This window comes from Berkeleyomyces rouxiae (genome assembly GCF_048999995.1).
Source record: "Berkeleyomyces rouxiae strain 22BRR77 chromosome Unknown BrBRR77_ptg000001l, whole genome shotgun sequence".
NCBI lineage: Eukaryota > Fungi > Ascomycota > Sordariomycetes > Microascales > Ceratocystidaceae > Berkeleyomyces > Berkeleyomyces rouxiae.
Genome location: NW_027396491.1, coordinates 240,183 through 265,030, shown reverse-complemented (window position 1 = coordinate 265,030; position 24,848 = coordinate 240,183). Strand labels below are relative to the sequence as shown.

At 53.7% G+C, this 24,848-nt stretch overlaps 7 protein-coding genes across 7 annotated transcripts; 3 read left to right on the top strand and 4 right to left on the bottom strand.

Moving 5' to 3' along the window:
* Nucleotides 1-3,198: 3,198 nt before the first annotated feature.
* Nucleotides 3,199-4,356, bottom strand: BROUX77_000084 (uncharacterized protein; the record flags this gene model as incomplete). The annotated part of the gene is made up of 1 exon (XM_073753488.1): nucleotides 3,199-4,356. The coding sequence occupies one exon, from the start codon at nucleotides 4,354-4,356 to the stop codon at nucleotides 3,199-3,201; it is 1,158 nt and encodes a 385-aa protein (XP_073608321.1).
* A 726-nt stretch (nucleotides 4,357-5,082) lies between these two features.
* BROUX77_000083 (uncharacterized protein) lies at nucleotides 5,083-6,192 on the bottom strand (the record flags this gene model as incomplete). The annotated part of the gene is made up of 1 exon (XM_073753477.1): nucleotides 5,083-6,192. One exon carries the CDS (start codon nucleotides 6,190-6,192, stop codon nucleotides 5,083-5,085), a length of 1,110 nt encoding a protein of 369 aa, XP_073608320.1.
* Nucleotides 6,193-7,155: 963 nt separating this feature from the next.
* BROUX77_000082 (uncharacterized protein) lies at nucleotides 7,156-9,777 on the top strand (the record flags this gene model as incomplete). The annotated part of the gene is made up of 1 exon (XM_073753373.1): nucleotides 7,156-9,777. The coding sequence occupies one exon, from the start codon at nucleotides 7,156-7,158 to the stop codon at nucleotides 9,775-9,777; it is 2,622 nt and encodes an 873-aa protein (XP_073608319.1).
* Nucleotides 9,778-9,833: 56 nt separating this feature from the next.
* BROUX77_000081 (uncharacterized protein) lies at nucleotides 9,834-14,283 on the top strand (the record flags this gene model as incomplete). The annotated part of the gene is made up of 2 exons (XM_073753262.1): nucleotides 9,834-13,701; nucleotides 14,078-14,283. The coding sequence occupies 2 exons, from the start codon at nucleotides 9,834-9,836 to the stop codon at nucleotides 14,281-14,283; spliced, it is 4,074 nt and encodes a 1,357-aa protein (XP_073608318.1).
* A 1,933-nt stretch (nucleotides 14,284-16,216) lies between these two features.
* Nucleotides 16,217-19,975, bottom strand: BROUX77_000080 (uncharacterized protein; the record flags this gene model as incomplete). Its single annotated transcript, XM_073753151.1, has 1 exon — nucleotides 16,217-19,975. One exon carries the CDS (start codon nucleotides 19,973-19,975, stop codon nucleotides 16,217-16,219), a length of 3,759 nt encoding a protein of 1,252 aa, XP_073608317.1.
* Nucleotides 19,976-20,583: 608 nt separating this feature from the next.
* BROUX77_000079 (uncharacterized protein) lies at nucleotides 20,584-22,305 on the bottom strand (the record flags this gene model as incomplete). Its single annotated transcript, XM_073753039.1, has 1 exon — nucleotides 20,584-22,305. The coding sequence occupies one exon, from the start codon at nucleotides 22,303-22,305 to the stop codon at nucleotides 20,584-20,586; it is 1,722 nt and encodes a 573-aa protein (XP_073608316.1).
* A 233-nt stretch (nucleotides 22,306-22,538) lies between these two features.
* Nucleotides 22,539-24,350, top strand: BROUX77_000078 (uncharacterized protein; the record flags this gene model as incomplete). Its single annotated transcript, XM_073752928.1, has 1 exon — nucleotides 22,539-24,350. One exon carries the CDS (start codon nucleotides 22,539-22,541, stop codon nucleotides 24,348-24,350), a length of 1,812 nt encoding a protein of 603 aa, XP_073608315.1.
* Nucleotides 24,351-24,848: the final 498 nt, after the last annotated feature.

Genomic DNA, 24,848 nt, shown 5'->3' with positions numbered 1-24,848 from the left:
CGCTCAGTTCCATAGCCCATAAATCTGTTGCCTGCAAGATGCAGAAGGTCCCCTGAGAACTACCAAGTTCTGGTAACAAGTGTACACCAGAGTGGCTACTCAGTTGGCACAATCATCAATCGCCGCGACATAATCGCCTCCACAATAGCTAAGAACCCCCTGGGACATGGTTCGATGGATGTAAACGAACACGATTCCGGTTGTGGGAGAATAGACTAACATGTGTAATGGGGACTCATCATCGATCGGGTAATTGGTATATGACAACAGACAGCATGGAAACAAAGACGTGCAGGATCCGTAAAGAGTATTGGTGAAAGGGGAAAACAAGAAATTGGTAAAGTCAGCTTGTCAAACTTGGCAGTATTTCAGCACAAGATACAAGACTGGCCTGCACCACCATAGGCAGGACTTCGAAGAGGGACATCGTGTTTCTTTTAACGAGAAGAAAAACAACAAGATATTGTCCAAAAGAGAGAGGCAGAGAGTAGGCCCAAGTGAAGACACAAAGAGGTCGCAGAAAGGAGACATAGAGTAGTCGCAAGTAGACGTAACAGAGTCGAAGAAAGTAACAGGCAAGAGAGCTGTCCAAAGTAGAGGACACAGAACATGTCACAAGAAGTAGACGTATAGTGGTCGTAAGTAGACACAACAACAGCCGAAAGAAAATAGTCCGAACAGTGGCCTAACGCATTAGACACAACTGTGGCACGAAGACTAGACATAACTGTCAAGAAGTGGGACAGAAGCGAGCTGTTAACAAAGCGAGTAGACAGCAACTGTCAATACCCAGACAGACACGGGCTGTCAGCAAAGCGAGTAGATATAAACTATCAATACCCGGACAGACACGAGCTGTCGGCAATTATAACCCAGCAGGGGTCAAACGCAAGCACCATAGTGGTCAAAGAAGAGACACAAAAAAAGCAGTCGCCGATGGACACACGGTGTCACAAGGAAGAGGCATTAAGAGGTGTCAACCCAAAGAACAGACACGAGCTGTTCGTAGAACCAACGAGCTCAGCAAAGAACAGACACTAGCTGCTGATATCATATAAATAGACCCAACAGGAGTCAAAACAATTAGGCAAGACAAAGGCCAAGAAATACAGACACAGAGGTCTAAAAACAGACATAAACTGTCCAAGAAATCCCACAAGAACTCAATAACATGCTTTGGCACAATGGCAGGTGTGTGAGTAAACTCAACAACAACACTTTATACACTCAGGTACCATGTTGTAACTCAAAGTAATCTGGGAGTTGGCAACATCATTGCTGCAAGCCAAAAGGTGCATAGCTGGTAGACATGGCTTTCTGGAAACCCCCGTTCAGATGTGGCAAGTTGTAACGACTGGTTGATGCGGGACCAAATGAACAGCTTATAAAATAAGGTAGTTGACCGCCCGTAAATCAACAGAAGATCGTACACTGCCTGGTTCCCGAGGACAAAGAATCGGAGAAGCCAACACTGAAGAAGTAGGGGCAATGAAGCCACGTGTGAGCATGCCATCCAGGTTTTGCTTGACAAGTTGCAAATTTAGATGTGCATCATCAGACGGAAGAGTATTGATATGTTCGGCAGTCGAGACAAGATTAACAGCATGACCTGCGTCTTGACAAGAGGTGGTTGAAGGTACACCATCCCGCAAGAACACCGGACGCAAATCATAATAACTGTCCGAACTGCATTCGGGATATCGCTTGTGCACTTGTTCTAGCCGTAGGTCATCCTGATCAACAGGATCGAGAACCTGCTCAGCGGTAGTGCGGTGAGCCCGCCGGTTCTCATTGCTTGCAGTGGAACGCAAAGCTTGAGACGACATTAGCCTAGAGGAACAAAGTGCTTCAACGAAATTAAAGGAGCTGGGACAGAGACAGTGCCATCAACTGACTGTCCACAGAAGAAGAGAAGTAGATTGAGAAATGGAATCAACTAAGAACCAGAAAGAGCCGAGTTATGACTAGCGGACGAAGAAGGTTGTGTAACAACAGCAGCGCTAGTATGATCATAGGAAGACGGGATATCGGCCGTAGTCGAGAGCCGGAACGAAAAGAAGAATAAGGTGTGCTAAAGAATAACAAAGAGTTGGAAGAATGTGTGAGTCTTTAAATGAAGCTTAACAAAATATTACGGATAGGGCCCAAGGAAACCATTAGGGTTCTAGAAAGCCAACGACTCAGGACAATGATAGGTTCCAGAGGTGGACAGTCAGGCCTGCGCGGATATACGGCCGGGAGGAGAGGATAGAACTCTCTAGGTCGTATGGTCGGTTTGAGGTAAAGAGGCACACTCAACTAATTGATCTTATAACACACGGAAGGGAATAAACAATCACAGGAACACTGAGGTAACGAAGACGACAGAAGGTACTGATGCAATGAAGGCTATCAAGAAACAAGTGATAATTAAAGATATAGTACTAAAGAAGAAGGTACTATCGAAGAAGTGATACTATAAACTAGTATACAAAGAAGAATGGCAAAAGGGGTGTATGTGATTGTTAAGCTTGGGGAGCAAGAGTTAACCTGATCACACAGGGCAGAAGGCAACGCTATTTAAGGCGTTGCAGATTCTGACAACAGAGATCTTCCCAAGCTAGAACCAAATCACAGATAACCGAAAGTGGGGACATACGTAACTCAACGTTACCAGACGCTACTATCAAACCGGATGTTAGTTCACGAGATAAACCAACACGGCAGCAGCAGAACTGAAAATCCCTCAAGACACCCAGGCAACGATATGTCGCGTTACAGCGATATCGGCCTAACAGGTGTGGGCCCCACGCTCAAACGCTGTTGACACAAAAGGAACGAGAATAGCAGTCAACTCAGAATAAGCTGCATCAACTGCAGAGTACCGAGTTACCTAATAGCGATGATCTATAGTGTGCAAGCCGGCCACACCCGAGTAGATAAACCGGAGTGACACCTCAAGGTTACACAGACCACCAAGTGGTATAACCGTATCATCATACGTCCTTGGAACATTAGCGTGACACAACGGAAGCGGGGTAAGGTGCCAGGCATAACCCTATGCAATGGCAATGGCAAGAATGGCTATTCATGACACTAAAGCTACTGAGTTGTGAGAGCCGTTGATTACAACGTCAACAGATAAGGAGCCTCTCACAAGCAAAGGGGACGTTCCCTTCTTGTTCTTACCCCTCCGGGGGCGACTGTCACCGGAGGGTCTCAGTTTTCCGACTGAGCAGTGGGCAACTGAACGACACCGAAATCGGCATCCAGGTCATCGTCTAGCTGCGGCGGCGTGGGCACGTGTACACCGCGGACACGGGCAGGAGGCGCGTTCCGGTTGGGAGGCACATCGTAGGGGCATTCCCGTACAAAGTGACCTGAGGCGCCACAGCGGATGCAGAGGCCAGCGCGACGACGTCTCTCTCGTTCCTCTTCACTCGCCCAGCGGGCAGTGCGGCGGGCAGCAGGCGTACGGGTAGGCTGGGGGGCAACGCGACGGGTTCGTTCCCAGTCCATGGCGTCGGGATGGCGGTGGGCAGCGGGGGCGGACGGGTAATAACCGGAGCGGCGGCCAGAAGTCGACTCGGCATCGAGCTTACGCTGCCGCAGTTCCTCGGCAGCTAACACGACCCGGTCTAAGTACTCCGAGAAGACCCGGGGAGGGAACGAGTTCGCCACGTATTCCCGAATGGGCGTGTCGAGGCTGTCCTTCAGCCACCTAATCTTCTGTGAGTCCGCCGCGTCCAGAGCTTTGGCGCGGGTCAGCAGGTCCTCAAACTCCTGCAGATGGACCTCGATCCTTCTGCCTCTCTGCTTTAACCGCGAGAGCTGGTCTTGTGCCTTATCTACGGCAACTTTGTCCTCAAACGCTCCCTGCAGCTCTTGAAGGAACCGGTCGCAGGAAACGGGGCCGTCGTCTGTTAGTCGGGTCTTGATTGACCGCATGCGGCTGCGGGCCAAACCCTCGGCCTGGGCATAGATCGAGACGATGAAGTCTCGGTCGGCCACATGGCCACGCTCGCAGTGCCATATTTCCAGGACCTGGTCGAACCAGGCGTCAAATTCCTCGGGCTCGGTGGAACTCAGCGAGGGAATCTTGTAGCGCAGTTTTGCGCGACCATTCTCGTTACCAGCCGCTGAGGCGGCGGCGGCAGCAGCAGCGGTGGCGGTAGCAAGCGCTGCTTGGGAGGCTTGGGTTTGGGCGGCTGCCTGCTGGGCGGCTTCGCTCTGGTTCTCCAGCATAGCCAGCATCTTGGCAAACTTGCTCTCCAGCTTGGCGAACCGTTGAGCATATTTGTCCTCAGTGCTGTCGACACTGGGGACAGGGGAGCTTGCGTAAGCGGCCCGCATGTCGTCGGTGGTGCGGCCACTCATGTTGAGAGTTTGTGTAACAGTAAAAAATAATATGTGATGAAGATTGATAACGGGTTTGGGGAAAATAAACGATAAGACTGTTGAGAACTGTAGGGGCAATGCAATCTGTAAAAGCTGTATCTGTACCTGTGGCTGTAAAGAACTGTAGAACTGCAGAACTGTAGGGCTGTAGCGAAAAAGAAGATCGCAATATGATGTAAGGGGCCAAGTCGTAAAAGGACGTAGAAGGGCAGAAACAGATATATTGCGATGGAGGGAAGAAGAAAGAACTGAAGCTAGGAGAGAGCAGCAGCTCTTTATACAGCCTGGGTAGAATAACTGAGGCCTACCTGATTGACCCAAACGTGGTGAGTCATCGGGCGTTCGGATCAAGGCCGGTTGGGCCACTTGTATTCGGACCGTCAGTAGTCGGGCCTTTGCGGACTCGGACCACCGACACTCGAACCACCGTTGCTCAAGCCACACCGGCTTCAACTCGGACAATCAGGCAAAGCCTTGACCCGGGTCTCCCAGACCCTAACATAATGTACAAGAAAACGGGCGGAAACAACACTATCTATATACGCGCGGTAGAGGTATGACGCGTACCCTTGACAACGGCGGTGTGCACACGGGTTTGGCAGGCGGTGAGTAACGGCGGTGTGCAAGGCGGTGTGCAAGGCGGTGTGGACGGCGGTGTAAACGGCGGTGAGGGCGGAGCCTGAGCCTACCTCGATCCATAGATCGTTACAATCGCCTCCTCCTCCCTCTCCTCCGGGGGACTACTGGCAACTTCCAGGGGCACTCGTGGGTCTGCTCGTATTTCTCAAGGGCTGCTGTGTCTCGGACGTGTGACAAGGGTTCCCACGTTGGCTCTGCCCATCCAGTCCACTGGACGAGTACTTGGTGACGGTTGTTGGCGGTCTTGTGTTGCAGGATCTCATCCACCAAGTGTTCACCGGCGACTAGGTCTTCAGAGGCTTCTTCGGGTGCGATCGCCGGTGGTTCATGGTGTAACAGGACTTGGGAGGGCAGAGGGTCATCACGGGCACGGCGGACAAGGCTGACATGGAAGACAGGGTGAATACCGGTGGGCGTGTCGAGTTTTACGGCGTGTGTGCCAACGATTTGGATAACTCGGTACGGCAAGGCAAGCCAGTCGAGTGTCTTCGAGGGGCGGATGGTGCGCACGTTGCGCAGACGCAGGTAGACTCGGTCGCCGACTTTGAAAGCTTCCGCTGCCTGGCGTCCCCGGTTGGCATGTCGTTCCTGTGTTTCGAGGGCGAATGCCATGGAGGCCTGGGCGAACGCGGTTGCGTCGCGGTGCTTGGCGAGCCAGTTGTGGCCGGCAGTGGCGGGGGAAACGGTGGAGCCTGGTTCGTGGTCGGTAGTCATGTCAAGGGGGTCAATGTTGTAACCATGGGTGAAGAAAAAAGGGGAAAGGCCAGTGGCAGTAGCGGTGCGATTGTTCAGGGCGACCTGGGCTTGGGGGAGAAGTGCAGCCCAGTCGTCTTGCAGGAAAACAGTGAAGGCACGGAGGTAGGTCTCGATCTCCTGGTTGGAGCGCTCTTGGGCGCCGTCGGTCTCGGGATGGAACGCAGTGGAGAGGCGGCGGGTGATGGAGAGCTGGCGACAGACTTCTGTCCAGAATAAACCGGTGAACTGGGGACCTCGGTCGGACGTGATGGCGCGGGGTAGACCATGGTGGGCAAAGACGTGTGTGATGAAGGCTCTGGCTACGTCAGAGGCAGTATACGATTTCAGCGGTATCAAGATTTTACTCTTTGACAGCCGGTCTGTAATACCTAAGATAGTAGTGCAGCCTTCGGACTCAGGGAGACCGACGATGAAATCCATGGCGAGTTCTTGCCAGGCACGGTCCGGGACGGGCAGGGGCTTCAGGAGGCCACGCTTCTGGTCGCGCCAAATCTTGCTTTTACCGCAAGTGTCGCAATGTCATGAATAGCTATCCTGACACTGCTCATGCTAAGGGTTATGCATGAGACCTACCCCACTCTTCTTTTCCACAACGCCGAAGGTCGGCGACCTATGAAGATGCGCTTATGGCACAGGTTGGTCTGTGTAGATCGTGAGTTGATCAACGGATATGAGGTTGTCGTGGGATGTGCTGAGCACGGGTGCTCTGATAGACGTTGTTCTGCTGCTGCAGAGTTTTCTTGTTGCAATTGCCATTGCGTGCTTAGGTGGGGGTTGTTATCTGGTTCGATTGTTACGAACCTGTTACGTCTTGTTTACACGAGACTTATCTTTTGTTCGTAGTTAGATGTTGATTGTTTCTAGCTTGGGAAGACAGAGTTTTGTCAGGAGCGCCGACAACATAAATATCGTCGTCTCCTGCCCTGAGTTGATCAGGTTTACTCTTGTTCTCCAAGCTTAACAATCACATGCACTTGCTTACCTTCTTCTTCTTCTTTATACCATTCTGTTCTTGCTTTCTTTGCAGTTCAACCTTTCTTCTTCTTTGAAGTGTGTGATTGTTCCTCCTCCTTCCTCTTTGTGCCGCTCTATTCTCAGAATAGCCATCTAAGTTGTGTGTTGCCTCTTCATCTCAACCGACCATACGTCTTAGCACTCTGTCTAACTGACGTCTTCCTCCACAGGCCCGACTGTCCACCTCAGGAACCTATCATTGTCCCGAGTCGTTGGCTGTACCCGGAACCCTAATCCTTTCTTCGGGCCCTATCCGTAATATTTTGTTAAGCTTCATTTGAAGACCCGACGCTATTACAACTTTGGCTCTCTTTGGCACTTTTTTCTCTCCTCATTTATTTTTCCCTCTCTATTACGTTTCAACTCGCAATGGCCCTCACTCGCGAAATGATCGAGCATCTCAATACGTTCCTCCTGTCGATTCCTGACCGAACTCCTGAGAACTGGCATCTCGGTGCCCTTCCTAGGGAGTTCAGTGCTGAGATCAAAATGGCTATTGTGGCGGCTTACATGTCTGGTCTGCGCACCGACGATGGTGCCCCGCCCATCCCCGTTGGCTCTGTTCCTGATGCGGCTCAGGTTTACTGGGCTGCGTTCCAGGCTGGCGCTGAAGCCCGCTTCAACTCCCTTGAGTCCCTTCCCCGAGTCAAACGGGAAGAGGATGCCGATCCGTTGAAAGAGGCCGACAAGCATCTTGATGTCGTGCCCTATGATGGCAATCAGCAAGGCTTCCAGGCGTTCCAGAGGCAACTTGCGGTCAAATTTGCTGCTGCACCCAAGCACCACCGCACGGAGCAGCGCAAGCTGATGACTGCCTTCTCCTACCTTAGAGATGGCGCTCTGGATTGGGCCATGCCTCGGATGGACCCGGCCACTGGACACATGAACTTTGAAACGTACGACGATTTTATGAAATCGTTAGCTGAGGCTTTCGATGACCCTGACTGGCGCATGACTGCGACCCAGCAGATCTTCGACTTAAAGCAGACAGGTACTTGTACTGCCTATCACTCTGCTTTTACAACGCTGTTGAAGAAACTCGGTTGGGCCGACGCTGATTTCACCATTGCACTATTTCAGCGAGGCCTCAAGCCCCACATACAGGACGCTCTGGCTTGGAACACCTATCCTGCCCCTAAGGGAACGCTTGATCAGTTCGCTAATTTCTGCAACACGCTGGACAATACGATCAACAACCGAAACCAAGGAAAAACTTTTGCAAAAATGGCCAAATCGACAGAAAAACTCACCAAAACGACTCTGAGCAACAGCTCAATTGATTCTAAGACTAGTTCGAGCAGTGCATCGAACAAAATAGACAAGAAACCGACCGCGCGCGATGAAACGCGCCGCACGACGCGCCTGGGGCTGAGTTTCGCCCAGATGGCGAGCCAGGAACCGCGTTCCGACGAAGACGAGCTGCTGCGTTCACCGTCGCAGCATGCGCCCGTCACCTCATCGATGAAAGTCGATGCAGGCGTTGAAGATGCGCCGGTTGTTGAGATTCCCTCGACACCCGACTCGCGCGACTCGGACGCGACAACGCCGACGCCTAAGGCACTGGATGGGAACCCGTTCGTGTTCAGCCAGGCTCAGCGCGATGAGAACGACACCAACAACACCAACAACACCAACAACAACAACAACGACCAGACCATTCCGGCGAAGCGCGCCCGAGAGATTGCTCTCATGTTGGAGCGCAAGCGCCGGCGCGACGAGCAGAACGCCGCCATCATGAACGAGGTCTTCCTCGTCCTGGAACGCCTCAAGGAGTCAGCTTCTGAGGCCCAGCTGATGCGCATCCTGCGCCAGTTTGGCAACGAGTGCGGGCTCGTCGTAATGTCGCGCCACGACCACAAAACGCTGGTTGAGATGGAAGTCTCGAAGGCTGCCCGCCCCAAGCCGGCACACGAGGCTGCAGCCGTGGCTGCGTACAGCGAGGCTGCGACGCAGACACCTGAGGTGCCAGCCGCGCCTTCTGTCCTGGGCAGTGAGCCCTGTACCAGAACCACTGGGGAGCCGGTTTTAGAACCCCCCTGCAAAAAAATCGCCACCCCTGCGCCTAAGGCCAATAAGCGCAGACGCCGCGGCAAAAAGGCCAAAAAAAATGCTGCAACCGCCGCAACCGCCGCCACTGACCAGGCTGATGCTATGGTCATCGACACCGCTGGCGACCAGTCCAGCACACCCGACACCACTACCTCGACCACCACCTCGACCACCACCTCGACCGCCACTACTACTACCGATGACGCCGCCGCGCCTCCCGCCCCGGACACAGCTATGGCTGATGCCGACGCGCCCACTGAGTCCCCCGACACGTGGACCGTAGTCGCCAAGCGCGCCCAGAAGAAGGCTGCCGACAAAACCACGACCCCCGCCCCCAACACGACCACCACCACGACCACCACGACTGCCCCTCGCGAGAAAACGGCCGTCGTTATTGTCACCACACCCGAGTCGAGAGCCAGCGCGCTGCCCCAGCGACGCGTGCGCGACGCGGTGAACCGCCTTCTTGGCAAGACTGCAGTGTCTGCGGTCCAGCGCACCAAGGCGGGCAACATCTTGCTGCACGCTGTGGACAGTGAGGCCGTCAAATTGATGACCTCCAATCTGCAGCGCGTGGTCAAGGAGCTGTCCTGCTTTGGCGCCTGCGAGTTCACGCGCGCCACATCTCCCGGCTCCAGAACACACAAGTCGTCAAAGCTCTGCTTTGTCATCCACGGTGTGCCGATTGAAGACGGTTTCGACAGTCTCAAGGAGCTGCCCAAGGACATGGCGGACTTCAACGGCGTCAAGATCTCCGACTCGCTGCGCTGGCTTGTGGTCCCTGCCAAGGGTAAGCAGGCTGGCTCGGTGGTCGTCGAGGCCCTGACCCAGGCTGACTACGACAAGTGTGTTGGCAAAAACGTCAACGTCGGCGGCGCTATTGTCCCAGCAGTGCCCTACGTTGACCGCAAATCTACGACAGACGGCCCCCCTCGCCTATGAAAGAGGGCCCTACGGCCGGACAACGTCTACGCATCCTTCAGCACAACGTGCACAAAATGAAGGCTGTTCATGAGACAATACTTGAGGCTGCTGCAACCGGAAAGGCGGACATTGTCTGCATCCAGGAGCCTTACACCATAAAACTCAAAGCTGGGTATAGAACATTGACGCAGCCGGGCTTCACCCTGGTTGTGCCGTTTAATGTTAGGAATCTTGAGGCTATGCCTTTGCGCCCGCGGGTCTTGACCTACGTCCGCCAAGGCCTGCCGTTTTCTGTGCTGTTCGAGTTTGGCGATACTGAGAGTGATATTCAGACCCTGCGCATCCTTGCGTCGGAGCCTTTTTCGCTTCTCAATGTCTACAACGAACGCCAGCTGACTGTGCAGCCTGTCCCCGAGACCCAACCCCGCCCCTATACCATTGAGCGCACCAATCTTTTATCGCGCAATATTGACACCAGTACTTTGCTTCTCGGCGACTTCAATCTCCATCACCATTGGTGGAATTCCCAGCGAGAGCATCCCCACGAACCACGAGCTGACTCTTTTGCTAACTGGCTGATGTCGCAGAATGCCACCCTGATTGTCGACGACGACTACGTTGAACGCAACGGCGGCACATACGTCAACAGCAGCACGACCTCGGTGATCGACCTCGCATTTTCCCTGCGGTCTCGACCGGGCCTGTTTACGAACTGGAGGTATCTTCAGGAGACGGGCTCCGATCACCGGGCCATCAGTTTTGATTACGTCAGCACCACCACACCCAAAACCCTAACACGTAACCCGGCGTTCAACACCAAGACGGCCGACTGGTCGCTGTTTCGCAAGGAATGGCTGGCTGGCCAGGCCGACCTTGAGCTTCAGCTGTCCCTGGCAGAGATTTCTGCAGACGGTGACGCAATGGCGCGACTGCTTTCCGAGGCCCTGCAATCTGCTTGTCAGAGGTGCATGTCAGTGAAGAGGCACAGTGCCCGCGCAAAGCCATGGTGGACGCCCGAGCTACAATCACAACGTCAGGCCGCATCGCGCGCAGAGAGAAGATACAGACGAGGCAGGCTGTCGCTGGTTGAGTTTCATTCGATTCGCAACAAGTACACCCATGCTGTCGAAGATGCTAAGTCTACTCACTGGACTACCTTTCTTTCTGACGCTGACAACGAAAAGGTCTACACAGCCTGGAAATACACCAAGCCAGCTACGGCGAGTTACTTCCCCCCCATCCAGGGGCCAGACGGGTTAGCCAATACCCCCGAGGAGAAGGAAAAGGCTTTCCTGACGCTACTGGGTGCTACGTCTAGCGCAGGTGTCGACCCCCGACCTGACGTTGCCGATACACACGACCCCCATCACGACCCCCATCACGACACCCCCCCGAACGACACCGACCGAAGCATATACCCCTGGCCTGACCTTACAGACCACGAGATCAAGGAGGCAATCATGTCCGCCAACGCCAAGAAGGCCCCCGGGCCCGACGGCATGAACGCCAAGATCATCCAGATCGCCTTTGAGGCCCATCCCGCGCCCTTTCTCTCCGTCTACAAAGCCCTGTCTCGCCTCGGAATACACCCCACACTCTGGAAGCAAGCTACTGGGATTGTGCTCGCGAAAGACGGAAAGGCTGATTATTCAGTCGTAAAGTCCTACCGCATCATCTCACTGCTCAACTGTCTAGGCAAAGTGCTCGAGAAAGTCTTTGCGACCCGCTTAGGGTACCTCGCTAATTGCCATGACAGCTCGCTTCTAGACGACACTCAACTGGGAGGCCGCAAACAGCGTTCAGCCATGGACGCCGCTCTCGTATACGTCAGCCACCTGCAGAAGGTCAAGGAGATGAAGCTCGTTCCAAGCACTCTCTTCCTTGACGTCAAGGGCGCTTTCGACCACGTGTCAAAGCCCTGCTTGATGCGCAGCTTACGTGAGCTCGGTCTTCCCCTGGTGTTCCGAAAATGGGTTGCTTCGTTCCTCCAGGACCGTACTGTCGGCCTGCACATCGAGGGTCAGCCGTTTCCGATGACCCCGGTTAACATCGGCATCCCCCAAGGTTCCCCCATCAGTCCTCTACTCTTCCTGTTGTATGCTCGGCATATAGTGGCTCGGGTGGCCGGCGACACACCACAACTTCAGCTGTCGTATATAGACGACTTCAGCGTAACCGTGGCGTCCAAAAGCCCGAGGCGTTCGGCGGCGCTTCTCGAAAAACTCGTGACGGAGCTGCGGGCCAAGGCTCGCGACTACGGCATTGAGTTTGAAGAGAGCAAAACTGAGCTGATCCACTACACCGATGCTGCAAAATGGGCCTCCCAAACTGTCCGAGTAGGTGATGTCACTGTGCGTCCCCAAAAGATGGTCAAGTGGCTAGGTTTCCATTTCGACAACAGACTTTCGTTTAAACAGCACGTCCAGGCACGGACCCAAAAGGCTGAGATCGCGTTCCGCGGCTTGCTTCGGCTCGCTTCGAACACGCGTGGACTGTCCATCGCGGCACTCCGTCAGCTCTACATCTCCTGTGTGGGTACCGTCGCCGATTACGGATCAATTCTCTGGTATGACCCGTCAAAACCCCAGCTCAGTCTGCAAAGGGTATACCAGAAACTGCAAAGCCAAGCTGCCGCCCGTATCCTGGGTACATTCCGCGGTTCACCAACACGCGCTGTCGAAGTCGAGGCCGGCCTCCCGCCCCCCTCTATTCGATTCGCCAAAGCACGCATGGCCTACGCCGCTCGCACTCTCCGCCTCCAACGCAACCATCCCGTCCGTGTTGCGTCCCAACCCGACAAGGACGAGCTTGCCCCCGATGACTCAGACCTGCCTCTCCTGGGGCATAACATGAGTGTCAAGACTCGACTCGGCTGCATCATGCGCGAGTTGAAGCCATTGGTGGCAGGCATGTGGAGACGAGAACGTCGCCGACAGGAGTGGGATAGTCCCTGGCAGCCGCCACTGACCGACCGCATCTCCATCGTCGTCGACCCTGGACCCAAGGAGGACGCTGCCGTCAGGCATGCCCAGTTCTTGTCAAGACTTCCGAACGATGCCGTCACCGTGTATACGGACGGCTCCAAAGAAGGCTCCAGGTGCTCACTTGCAGCGTGCGTGGTCGATACCAAAACCGGTGAAGTCAAAACGAAAGTCAGTCATCGACTGCAAGATGTGGAGGTTGCAGACTGCGAGAGCGCCGCCATCGTGGAGGCACTCACGCTCCTCGCCAAAACAGAAAAGAAAACAAAGCAAGCTCGCCCCTGCTATGTGTTTGTCGACAGCCAAGCTGCCATTGCGCGGCTCCGCAAGCACGGCCACTTCGCGTGGCAGGCCCGCCGCGTCCTCGGTACATTCACGTCGCCAGTCACGGTGATGTGGTGTCCCGGGCACATGGGCATAGTGGGGAACGAGATTGCAGACGCGGTTGCACGCCAGGCTCTCGAGAGTGATGATGAACGCAAGTTCAGCTCACTGGGCAGTGTCTTCGCTAGGGTTAGGAGGTTTACCATGGACAAGTGGGAGACTCTCTGGGCTTTTGAGCGAGACACCGCCGCTGGTCCCTCCCATGGCTCGCACTACCTGCGTACCATCGGTGGTGATCCAGTTCTCCGTGCTAAGGCGCCCAAGGTTTCCGGACCAAGATGGCTCACCTCGGCGTACTTCCAGATGAAGGTGGGTAAAGGCAACTTGTTGCCCTACCTGCTGCTTATCAAGAAGACGGACTCGGACCGGTGCCGCCGTTGTCAAGAACATGAAAGCGAGAGCGTTGAGCATGTGCTGCTGCACTGCGCCGCATTTTCTGCAGAGCGTCAAGAGATGGCCATGGCATTGAGTCCTAAGTCGCTAGATCTTCCGACGCTTTTCAACACGAATAACGGAACCGAGGTGCTGCTGAAGTTTGTTCGCAAGACGGGTTTTTGCACAAAGGCCTGGGTAGAAGGTGTGGGGAGAAGAGAAAGTAGTGGTGGGAGGAGAGTGGAGGAAGTTGAGGAGTGAGGAGGAATTGGTGCTTGTGTCTTTGGACAAATTACGGTGTCGACCACGACGTATTTCCTTTGTCGTTGATTTTTGCTGGAGTTTGGATGTTGTTTTATTGTACCTTGCTATGTGTAGATTTACTGCACCTCGCCATAACCCTATCAGGTTCCATGCGAGTAATGAATAAAAAAAAAAAAAAAACAACCGAACCCGGGGAAACAACGGGAAAATCCAACCGCCTCCTGGTGTGGTCCCCTTTCAGCAAGATTCTCGTTCGAGAAATGCTGGCGCCCAAAAAGCTGTCCCCAACACCAAGCCAGCTAAGGGTACCTCTGCAGGTCCCGATGCCAACGGTCTACCCTTCCGTAAGACTGCTGACGGCAAAATGGCAAAGGGTGTTTGTTGGAAGTGTGGCGCAAAGGACCACATGCTAAAGGCTTGCCCCAAAAACAACCTTGCTCTTCGCGCAGCTACTGTCCCTTCTCCCTCCACTTCTACCCGGGCTCCCTCGACGGCCCCTGCGCCTGATGCGTCAAAAAACTAGAAGGGCTACCGACCCATTCCCCTCTGGTCCTGGCTAGCCCTGACGCTGCTGATGAGGGTCTCTTGAGAATCAGCACTTGTTCTCTTGATAATGCTATCGATTATGGTAACTCTCCCCCTCTGGTTATTCCTGTGACAGTGAATAATTCCATTGAGGCCTACGCTATGGTGGATTCGGGATCAACAACTTGTTTTGTGGATTCTGAATTTATAGCAAGGCATCAGATTCCTACTGTTCTCAAGGCCAGAGCCGAGTCGCTCCATGTTGTTGATGGTAGTGAAACTGCTGCGGGTAAAGTGACCCACCAAGTTCCTTTGTCCCTCTCTTTTCCTAATTATTCAGAAACTTTGGTTTTTCAAATCACGAAGCTTGGGGGCTACCACATCATCCTGGGGAAATGCTGGCTCGACGCCCATAACCCGGAAATTTCTTGGCCTTCCAATACGCTCAAGATATCGGTTACTTCTACCGCCGATGGCAATGCTGTGGCAGCTTCTGATTCTTCTTCTTCTTCTTCTTCTGTTTCGACTGCTTCTACTGATTCTGGCGCTTCGTTTGATTTTTCTTATACAAAAAACGACAAAAATATTGCTTCTACCGCTGGCAGTCAGATTGAGGGATCTGCTCCTGCTTCAGCCACTTCACCCCTTCCTTCTTTTATTGCACAATCGTCAGCTGTGTCTTGTTCCTGTGTGACGGTGTCGTCTCAGGCTTTGCATCGCTTTGCCAAAGCTGAGAAACTACAGATTTATCGTGTCACCGCTCAGGAAGTCCTGGATTATCTCAATCAGGAGGACCTAACTCCGGAACAAGAGCATGCACGGCTCCTTGAACGCATCCCGAAGAAATACCATGACCTACTTCCTCTGTTCTCTCGAGAAGGTGCTGATCAACTACCACCTCACCGGGACATTGATCATGCGATTAACTTCGTTCCCGATGCGAAATACCCCAAGGCCCCGCTGTACGATATGACTCCACTCGAGTTGCAGGCTGTCAAAAAATATCTAGATGGCATGCTTGCTAAAGGCTTTATTTCCTCTTCCTCTTCGCCGCTGGCTTCCCCGATTCTTTTTGCTAGGAAGCCAGGCAGTTTACGATTCTGTGTTGATTTCCGAGCCGTCAATGATATCACCATCAAAGACGTAACTCCTCTGCCTCGGATCAATGAATCACTGCGCACGGCGGCTACGGGAAACATTTTTACAAAGCTGGATCTGAGAGCTGCGTACCACTTGATTCGCATCAAGAAAGGTGATGAATACAAGACAGCTTTCAGAACTCGATATGGCATTTTTGAGTACAATGTGATGCCGTTGGGCTCACCAATGCTCCTGCCACGTGTCAGAAATATGTCAGCGAGGTCTTGTCGGAGTATTTGGACATATTCTGTGTCTGTTACTTGGATGATATCCTGGTGTTCTCTCTGAACCAAGAGGAACATGATGTTCATGTGCGCAAAGTCCTGCTAAAATTAGCGCAGGCCAGTCTGTTTGTCAAGGGTGAAAAATGCGAATTCGACAAGACTGAAACTACCTTTGTTGGCTTTGTTATTTCAGCCGATGCTCTGAAGATGGACCCCGCTAAAGTTGCGGCTGTCCGTGAGTGGGAGGCTCCCCGAACTGTTAAGGGAGTCCAGTCCTTTTTGGGTTTTGCCAATTTCTATAGGAGGTTCATCCGTGACTTCTCTAGAATCTGCACACCTCTCTTCGAGTTGACTAAAAAGACGCAATCTTTTGTCTGGTCTTTTTTTTTTTTTTTTTTTTATTCATTACTCGCATGGAACCTGATAGGGTTATGGCGAGGTGCAGTAAATCTACACATAGCAAGGTACAATAAAACAACATCCAAACTCCAGCAAAAATCAACGACAAAGGAAATACGTCGTGGTCGACACAGTAATTTGTCCAAAGACACAAGCACCAACTCCTCCTCACTCCTCAACTTCCTCCACTCTCCTCCCACCACTACTTTCTCTTCTCCCCACACCTTTTACCCAGGCCTTCGTGCAAAAACCCGTCTTGCGAACAAACTTCAGCAGCACCTCGGTTCCGTTATTCGTATTGAAAAGCGTCGGAAGATCTAGCGACTGAGGACTCAATGCCATGGCCATCTCTTGACGCTCTGCAGAAAATGCGGCGCAGTGCAGCAGCACATGCTCAACGCTCTCGCTTTCATGTTCTTGACAACGGCGGCACCGGTCCGAGTCCGTCTTCTTGATGAGCAGCAGGTAGGGCAACAAGTTGCCTTTACCCACCTTCATCTGGAAGTACGCCGAGGTTAGCCATCTTGGTCCGGAAACCTTGGGCGCCTTAGCACGGAGAACTGGATCACCACCGATGGTACGCAGGTAGTGCGAGCCATGGGAGGGACCAGCGGCGGTGTCTCGCTCAAAAGCCCAGAGAGTCTCCCACTTGTCCATGGTAAACCTCCTAACCCTGGCGAAGACACTGCCCAGTGAGCTGAACTTGCGTTCATCATCACTCTCGAGAGCCTGGCGTGCAACCGCGTCTGCAATCTCGTTCCCCGCTATGCCCATGTGCCCGGGACACCACATCACCGTGACTGGCGACGTGAATGTACCGAGGACGCGGCGGGCCTGCCACGCGAAGTGGCCGTGCTTGCGGAGCCGCGCAATGGCAGCTTGGCTGTCGACAAACACATAGCAGGGGCGAGCTTGCTTTGTTATTTTTTCTGTTTTGGCGAGGAGCGTGAGTGCCTCCACGATGGCGGCGCTCTCGCAGTCTGCAACCTCCACATCTTGCAGTCGATGACTGACTTTCGTTTTGATTTCACCGGTTTTGGTATCGACCACGCACGCTGCAAGCGAGCACCTGGAGCCTTCTTTGGAGCCGTCCGTATACACGGTGACGGCATCGTTCGGAAGTCTTGACAAGAACTGGGCATGCCTGACGGCAGCGTCCTCCTTGGGTCCAGGGTCGACGACGATGGAGATGCGGTCGGTCAGTGGCGGCTGCCAGGGACTATCCCACTCCTGTCGGCGACGTTCTCGTCTCCACATGCCTGCCACCAATGGCTTCAACTCGCGCATGATGCAGCCGAGTCGAGTCTTGACACTCATGTTATGCCCCAGGAGAGGCAGGTCTGAGTCATCGGGGGCAAGCTCGTCCTTGTCGGGTTGGGACGCAACACGGACGGGATGGTTGCGTTGGAGGCGGAGAGTGCGAGCGGCGTAGGCCATGCGTGCTTTGGCGAATCGAATAGAGGGGGGCGGGAGGCCGGCCTCGACTTCGACGGCGCGTGTTGGTGAACCGCGGAATGTACCTAGGATACGGGCGGCAGCTTGGCTTTGCAGTTTCTGGTATACCCTTTGCAGACTGAGCTGGGGTTTTGACGGGTCATACCAGAGAATTGATCCGTAATCAGCGACGGTACCCACACAGGAGATGTAGAGCTGACGGAGTGCCGCGATGGACAGTCCACGCGTGTTCGAAGCGAGCCGAAGCAAGCCGCGGAACGCGATCTCAGCCTTTTGGGTCCGTGCCTGGACGTGCTGTTTAAACGAAAGTCTGTTGTCGAAATGGAAACCTAGCCACTTGACCATCTTTTGGGGACGCACAGTGACATCACCTACTCGGACAGTTTGGGAGGCCCATTTTGCAGCATCGGTGTAGTGGATCAGCTCAGTTTTGCTCTCTTCAAACTCAATGCCGTAGTCGCGAGCCTTGGCCCGCAGCTCCGTCACGAGTTCTTCGAGAAGCGCCGCCGAACGCCTCGGGCTTTTGGACGCCACGGTTACGCTGAAGTCGTCTATATACGACAGCTGAAGTTGTGGTGTGTCGCCGGCCACCCGAGCCACTATATGCCGAGCATACAACAGGAAGAGTAGAGGACTGATGGGGGAACCTTGGGGGATGCCGATGTTAACCGGGGTCATCGGAAACGGCTGACCCTCGATGTGTAGGCCGACAGTACGGTCCTGGAGGAACGAAGCAACCCATTTTCGGAACACCAGGGGAAGACCGAGCTCACGTAAGCTGCGCATCAAGCAGGGCTTTGACACGTGGTCGAAAGCGCCCTTGACGTCAAGGAAGAGAGTGCTTGGAACGAGCTTCATCTCCTTGACCTTCTGCAGGTGGCTGACGTATACGAGAGCGGCGTCCATGGCTGAACGCTGTTTGCGGCCTCCCAGTTGAGTGTCGTCTAGAAGCGAGCTGTCATGGCAATTAGCGAGGTACCCTAAGCGGGTCGCAAAGACTTTCTCGAGCACTTTGCCTAGACAGTTGAGCAGTGAGATGATGCGGTAGGACTTTACGACTGAATAATCAGCCTTTCCGTCTTTCGCGAGCACAATCCCAGTAGCTTGCTTCCAGAGTGTGGGGTGTATTCCGAGGCGAGACAGGGCTTTGTAGACGGAGAGAAAGGGCGCGGGATGGGCCTCAAAGGCGATCTGGATGATCTTGGCGTTCATGCCGTCGGGCCCGGGGGCCTTCTTGGCGTTGGCGGACATGATTGCCTCCTTGATCTCGTGGTCTGTAAGGTCAGGCCAGGGGTATATGCTTCGGTCGGTGTCGTTCGGGGGGGTGTCGTGATGGGGGTCGTGATGGGGGTCGTGTGTATCGGCAACGTCAGGTCGGGGGTCGACACCTGCGCTAGACGTAGCACCCAGTAGCGTCAGGAAAGCCTTTTCCTTCTCCTCGGGGGTATTGGCTAACCCGTCTGGCCCCTGGATGGGGGGGAAGTAACTCGCCGTAGCTGGCTTGGTGTATTTCCAGGCTGTGTAGACCTTTTCGTTGTCAGCGTCAGAAAGAAAGGTAGTCCAGTGAGTAGACTTAGCATCTTCGACAGCATGGGTGTACTTGTTGCGAATCGAATGAAACTCAACCAGCGACAGCCTGCCTCGTCTGTATCTTCTCTCTGCGCGCGATGCGGCCTGACGTTGTGATTGTAGCTCGGGCGTCCACCATGGCTTTGCGCGGGCACTGTGCCTCTTCACTGACATGCACCTCTGACAAGCAGATTGCAGGGCCTCGGAAAGCAGTCGCGCCATTGCGTCACCGTCTGCAGAAATCTCTGCCAGGGACAGCTGAAGCTCAAGGTCGGCCTGGCCAGCCAGCCATTCCTTGCGAAACAGCGACCAGTCGGCCGTCTTGGTGTTGAACGCCGGGTTACGTGTTAGGGTTTTGGGTGTGGTGGTGCTGACGTAATCAAAACTGATGGCCCGGTGATCGGAGCCCGTCTCCTGAAGATACCTCCAGTTCGTAAACAGGCCCGGTCGAGACCGCAGGGAAAATGCGAGGTCGATCACCGAGGTCGTGCTGCTGTTGACGTATGTGCCGCCGTTGCGTTCAACGTAGTCGTCGTCGACAATCAGGGTGGCATTCTGCGACATCAGCCAGTTAGCAAAAGAGTCAGCTCGTGGTTCGTGGGGATGCTCTCGCTGGGAATTCCACCAATGGTGATGGAGATTGAAGTCGCCGAGAAGCAAAGTACTGGTGTCAATATTGCGCGATAAAAGATTGGTGCGCTCAATGGTATAGGGGCGGGGTTGGGTCTCGGGGACAGGCTGCACAGTCAGCTGGCGTTCGTTGTAGACATTGAGAAGCGAAAACGGCTCCGACGCAAGGATGCGCAGGGTCTGAATATCACTCTCAGCATCGCCAAACTCGAACAGCACAGAAAACGGCAGGCCTTGGCGGACGTAGGTCAGGACCCGCGGGCGCAAAGGCATGGCCGTCGCTGTGGTGCAGTGGTATAGCACCTGGCAAGGCTTTTCGGTTGGCTACCGAGAAGTCGTAGGTTCGATTCCTACCAGTGACGCCAATTTTCTACGAGCAGTCAACCTTAACTGGGGCACTTGGGGTTAGTGCTGCTCGTTGGAAATTCATACCAAAAGCTATTCATGTATTTCCTTTCTGTCATAACTTGGGGATTATATTTGTGGGATCTTAGATGTAACTGCCTCCCTGCCAGGGGATTGGAGTATATTATGTATAGTAGCTAGCTTGTTTGAGATTCCGTTAAACCTTGATTCGTGTATAGTATTAATATACACCTCGCCATAACCCTGTCAGGTTCCATGCGAGTAATGAATAAAAAAAAAAAAAAAAAAAGGCATGGCCTCGAGATTCCTAACATTAAACGGCACAACCAGGGTGAAGCCCGGCTGCGTCAATGTTCTATACCCAGCTTTGAGTTTTATGGTATAAGGCTCCTGGATGCAGACAATGTCCGCCTTTCCGGTTGCAGCAGCCTCAAGTATTGTCTCATGAACAGCCTTCATTTTGTGCACGTTGTGCTGAAGGATGCGTAGACGTTGTCCGGCCGTAGGGCCCTCTTTCATAGGCGAGGGGGGCCGTCTGTCGTAGATTTGCGGTCAACGTAGGGCACTGCTGGGACAATAGCGCCGCCGACGTTGACGTTTTTGCCGACACACTTGTCGTAGTCAGCCTGGGTCAGGGCCTCAACGACCACCGAGCCAGCCTGCTTACCCTTGGCAGGGACCACAAGCCAGCGCAGCGAGTCGGAGATCTTGACGCCGTTGAAGTCCGCCATGTCCTTGGGCAGCTCCTTGAGACTGTCGAAACCGTCTTCAATCGGCACACCGTGGATGACAAAGCAGAGCTTTGACGACTTGTGTGTTCTGGAGCCGGGAGATGTGGCGCGCGTGAACTCGCAGGCGCCAAAGCAGGACAGCTCCTTGACCACGCGCTGCAGATTGGAGGTCATCAATCTGACGGCCTCACTGTCCACAGCGTGCAGCAAGATGTTGCCCGCCTTGGTGCGCTGGACCGCAGACACTGCAGTCTTGCCAAGAAGGCGGTTCACCGCGTCGCGCACGCGTCGCTGGGGCAGCGCGCTGGCTCTCGACTCGGGTGTGGTGACAATAACGACGGCCGTTTTCTCGCGAGGGGCAGTCGTGGTGGTCGTGGTGGTGGTCGTGTTGGGGGCGGGGGTCGTGGTTTTGTCGGCAGCCTTCTTCTGGGCGCGCTTGGCGACTACGGTCCACGTGTCGGGGGACTCAGTGGGCGCGTCGGCATCAGCCATAGCCGTGTCCGGGGCGGGAGGCGCGGCGGCGTCATCGGTAGTAGTAGTGGCGGTCGAGGTGGTGGTCGAGGTAGTAGTGTCGGGTGTGCTGGACTGGTCGCCAGCGGTGTCGATGACCATAGCATCAGCCTGGTCAGTGGCGGCGGTTGCGGCGGTCGCAGCCTTTTTTTCGGCCTTTTTGCCGCGGCGTCTGCGCTTATTGGCCTTAGGCGCAGGGGTGGCGTTTTTTTTGCTGGCACAGGGCTCACTGCCCAGGACAGAAGGCGCGGCTGGCACCTCAGGTGTCTGTGTCGCAGCCTCGCTGTACGCAGCCACGGCTGCAGCCTCGTGTGCTGGCTTGGGGCGGGCAGCCTTTGAGACTTCCATCTCAACCAGCGTTTTGTGGTCGTGGCGCGACATTACGACGAGCCCGCACTCGTTGCCAAACTGGCGCAGGATGCGCATCAGCTGGGCCTCGGAGGCTGACTCCTTGAGTCGTTCTAGAACAAGGAAGACCTCGTTCATGATGGCGGCGTTCTGCTCGTCGCGCCGGCGCTTGCGCTCCAACATGAGAGCAATCTCTCGGGCGCGCTTCGCCGGAATCGTCTGGTCGTTGTTGTTGTTGTTGGTGTTGTTGGTGTTGTTGGTGTCGTTCTCATCGCGCTGAGCCTGGCTGAACACGAACAGGTTCCCATCCAGTGCATTAGGCGTCGGCGTTGTCGCGTCCGAGTCGCGCGAGTCGGGTGTCGAGGGAATCTCAACCACCGGCGCATCTTCAACACCTGCATCGACTTTCATCGATGAGGTGACGGGCGCATGCTGCGACGGTGAACGCAGCAGCTCGTCGTCGTCGGAACGCGGTTCCTGGCTCGCCATCTGGGCAAAACTCAGCCCCAGGCGCGTCGTGCGGCGCGTTTCATCGCGCGCGGTCGGTTTCTTGTCTATTTTGTTCGATGCACTGCTCGAACTAGTCTTGGAATCAATTGAGCTGTTGCTCAGAGTCGTTTTGGTGAGTTTTTCTGTCGATTTGGCCATTTTTGCAAAGGTTTTTTTAGATGTTTTTTGTCTGGTCCTCTGAATGTGAGGCAGCATTTCACACCCTGAAGGACCTTTTCTGCTCTGAACCTATCCTCAAGCACTTTGATTACCTGTTGGACACTGTTATTGAAACAGACGCGTCTGACCGTGTAATATCTGCCGTCATGTCTCAATACCACCCGACTGACAAGGGGCTTCTACTACACCCCGTGGCCTATTTCTCTCAAAAAATGAATCCTGCCCAGTGTAACTACGGCGTAGGTGACAAGGAGTTGTTAGCCATTGTGGAGTCTCTAAAGTCGTGGCGATTCATGGTTGAAAGTCTGGAAAAACCTGTTCTGGTATTGACGGACCATCGGAATTTAGCCGTTCTTAAGCAAATTCCGGCCATGAACAGACGGCAAGCGAGGTGGGCTATGGAACTGAGCGAGTACCGTTATGTCATCACTTATAGGCCTGGCTCCTTGAATTCTAGAGCTGATGCCCTGACCAGACGCTACGAAGACCTCGTTTCTTCTTCTTCTGAGGAGGATAAAGAGCTGTGTGCTCCTATTATTCCCCCTGAAAATTTTATTGGTACCATGTCTTTGGTAGACGAGGTAAAAATCGCGCTATCCACGGACAAGTGGGCTCTTGATGTTATTTCTGCTCTTCGAGGCCAGTCGACCAAACCTCCAGATGTGGACCTCAGTGTCTGCAGGCTTGACAATGACGGTCTTTTGTTTGTCAACGACCTTCTATATTTGCCGAACGAGGATCTACGAGTTCGTGCATTGAAGAATTGTCATGATATTATGCCTAGCGGACACCCTGGACAAAAGAACACTTTTGAACTTCTTGTTCGGGAATACTGGTGGCCCGGGATGCGTCGTGATGTCATCCGGTACATCCGAAATTGTGAGGTCTGCCAACGGATCAAGTCCGCGCGACATAGTCCCTACGGTCTACTGAAACCTCTGACCATTCCGCAAGCTCGGTGGACATCTGTGTCCCTTGATTTTATCACCGGCTTGCCGGTCTCCAATTCTTTTGACATGATTCTCGTTGTCGTCGATAGGCTTAGCAAAATGGCTCACTTTATACCTTGCGATTCCTCGCTGGATGCTGCAGGTTTTGCTAAGCTCTATTTGTCAGCAGTGTATAGGCTCCACGGTCTGCCATTGGACATTGTGTCCGACAGGGGTAGTCTGTTTACGTCGGCTTTTTCCAAGGCTTTAGCCAAACTGTTGGGCATAAAGCAAAATCTGAGTACTGCGTTCCACCCTCAGACCGATGGTCAGACTGAGCGTGTGAACTCTATTTTGGAGCAATACCTGCGGGGTTACACCAACTATAGACAGGACAATTGGGCTGATCTTTTGCCCTTGGCGGAGTTCTCTTACAATGACTCCGAGTCCAGTTCTACTATGCTGACGCCCTTCTTTGCGAACCACGGGTTTCACCCCAGAAGTGGGCGTGAGTCGCTCCCAGTCTCTGTGGAAAAAGGCCCGTTGCGGAACTTTGTTAAAGAGCTTGACAACATTTGTCAGTTTTTAAAGACTGAAATTACGTGGAGCCGTGAGCGGATGACCGAGTACGCGAATCGACACAAATCTTCCGCCCCTCTCCTTCGAGAAGGGGACTTAGTGTGGCTTTTGAGTAGAAATATTCGAACTACTCGTCCTTCAAAGAAGTTGGACTTCAAGAAGCTTGGCCCATTTAAGATTCTACGGAAGGTGTCTTCGCATGCCTACGAGTTGGCACTCCCTGCCACTATGAAGGTTCATCCCGTCTTCCACGTTTGTCTGCTGGAACCATGTGCGTCGGATCCTCTTCCTGGCCAGAAAAACCCTCCTCCTCCTCCCGTCATAGTAGATGGCGAGGAAGAATTTGTGGTCAAGGAAATTATAGGCGTGTCTTCGCGTGGCCCTCTGCAATATCAAGTAGTTTGGGAGGGCTATGAACATGATGGACCCTCCTGGGAACCTCTGGACCATTTAGCCAATGCACCTGAGAAGGTTGCAGAATTCTACAAGAGGATGCCTAACGCCAGACGATCTTAGTACTGCTGTGGAAATCAGTCATAAAAAGGGGGGCTACTGTCATGAATAGCTATCCTGACACTGCTCATGCTAAGGGTTATGCATGAGACCTACCCCACTCTTCTTTTCCACAACGCCGAAGGTCGGCGACCTATGAAGATGCGCTTATGGCACAGGTTGGTCTGTGTAGATCGTGAGTTGATCAACGGATATGAGGTTGTCGTGGGATGTGCTGAGCACGGGTGCTCTGATAGACGTTTTTTTTTTTTTTTTTTATTCATTACTCGCATGGAACCTGACAGGGTTATGGCGAGGTGTATATTAATACTATACACGAATCAAGGTTTAACGGAATCTCAAACAAGCTAGCTACTACACATAATATACTCCAAACCCCTGGCAGGGAGGCAGTTACATCTAAGATCCCACAAATATAATCCCCAAGTTATGACAGAAAGGAAATACATGAATAGCTTTTGGTATGAATTTCCAACGAGCAGCACTAACCCCAAGTGCCCC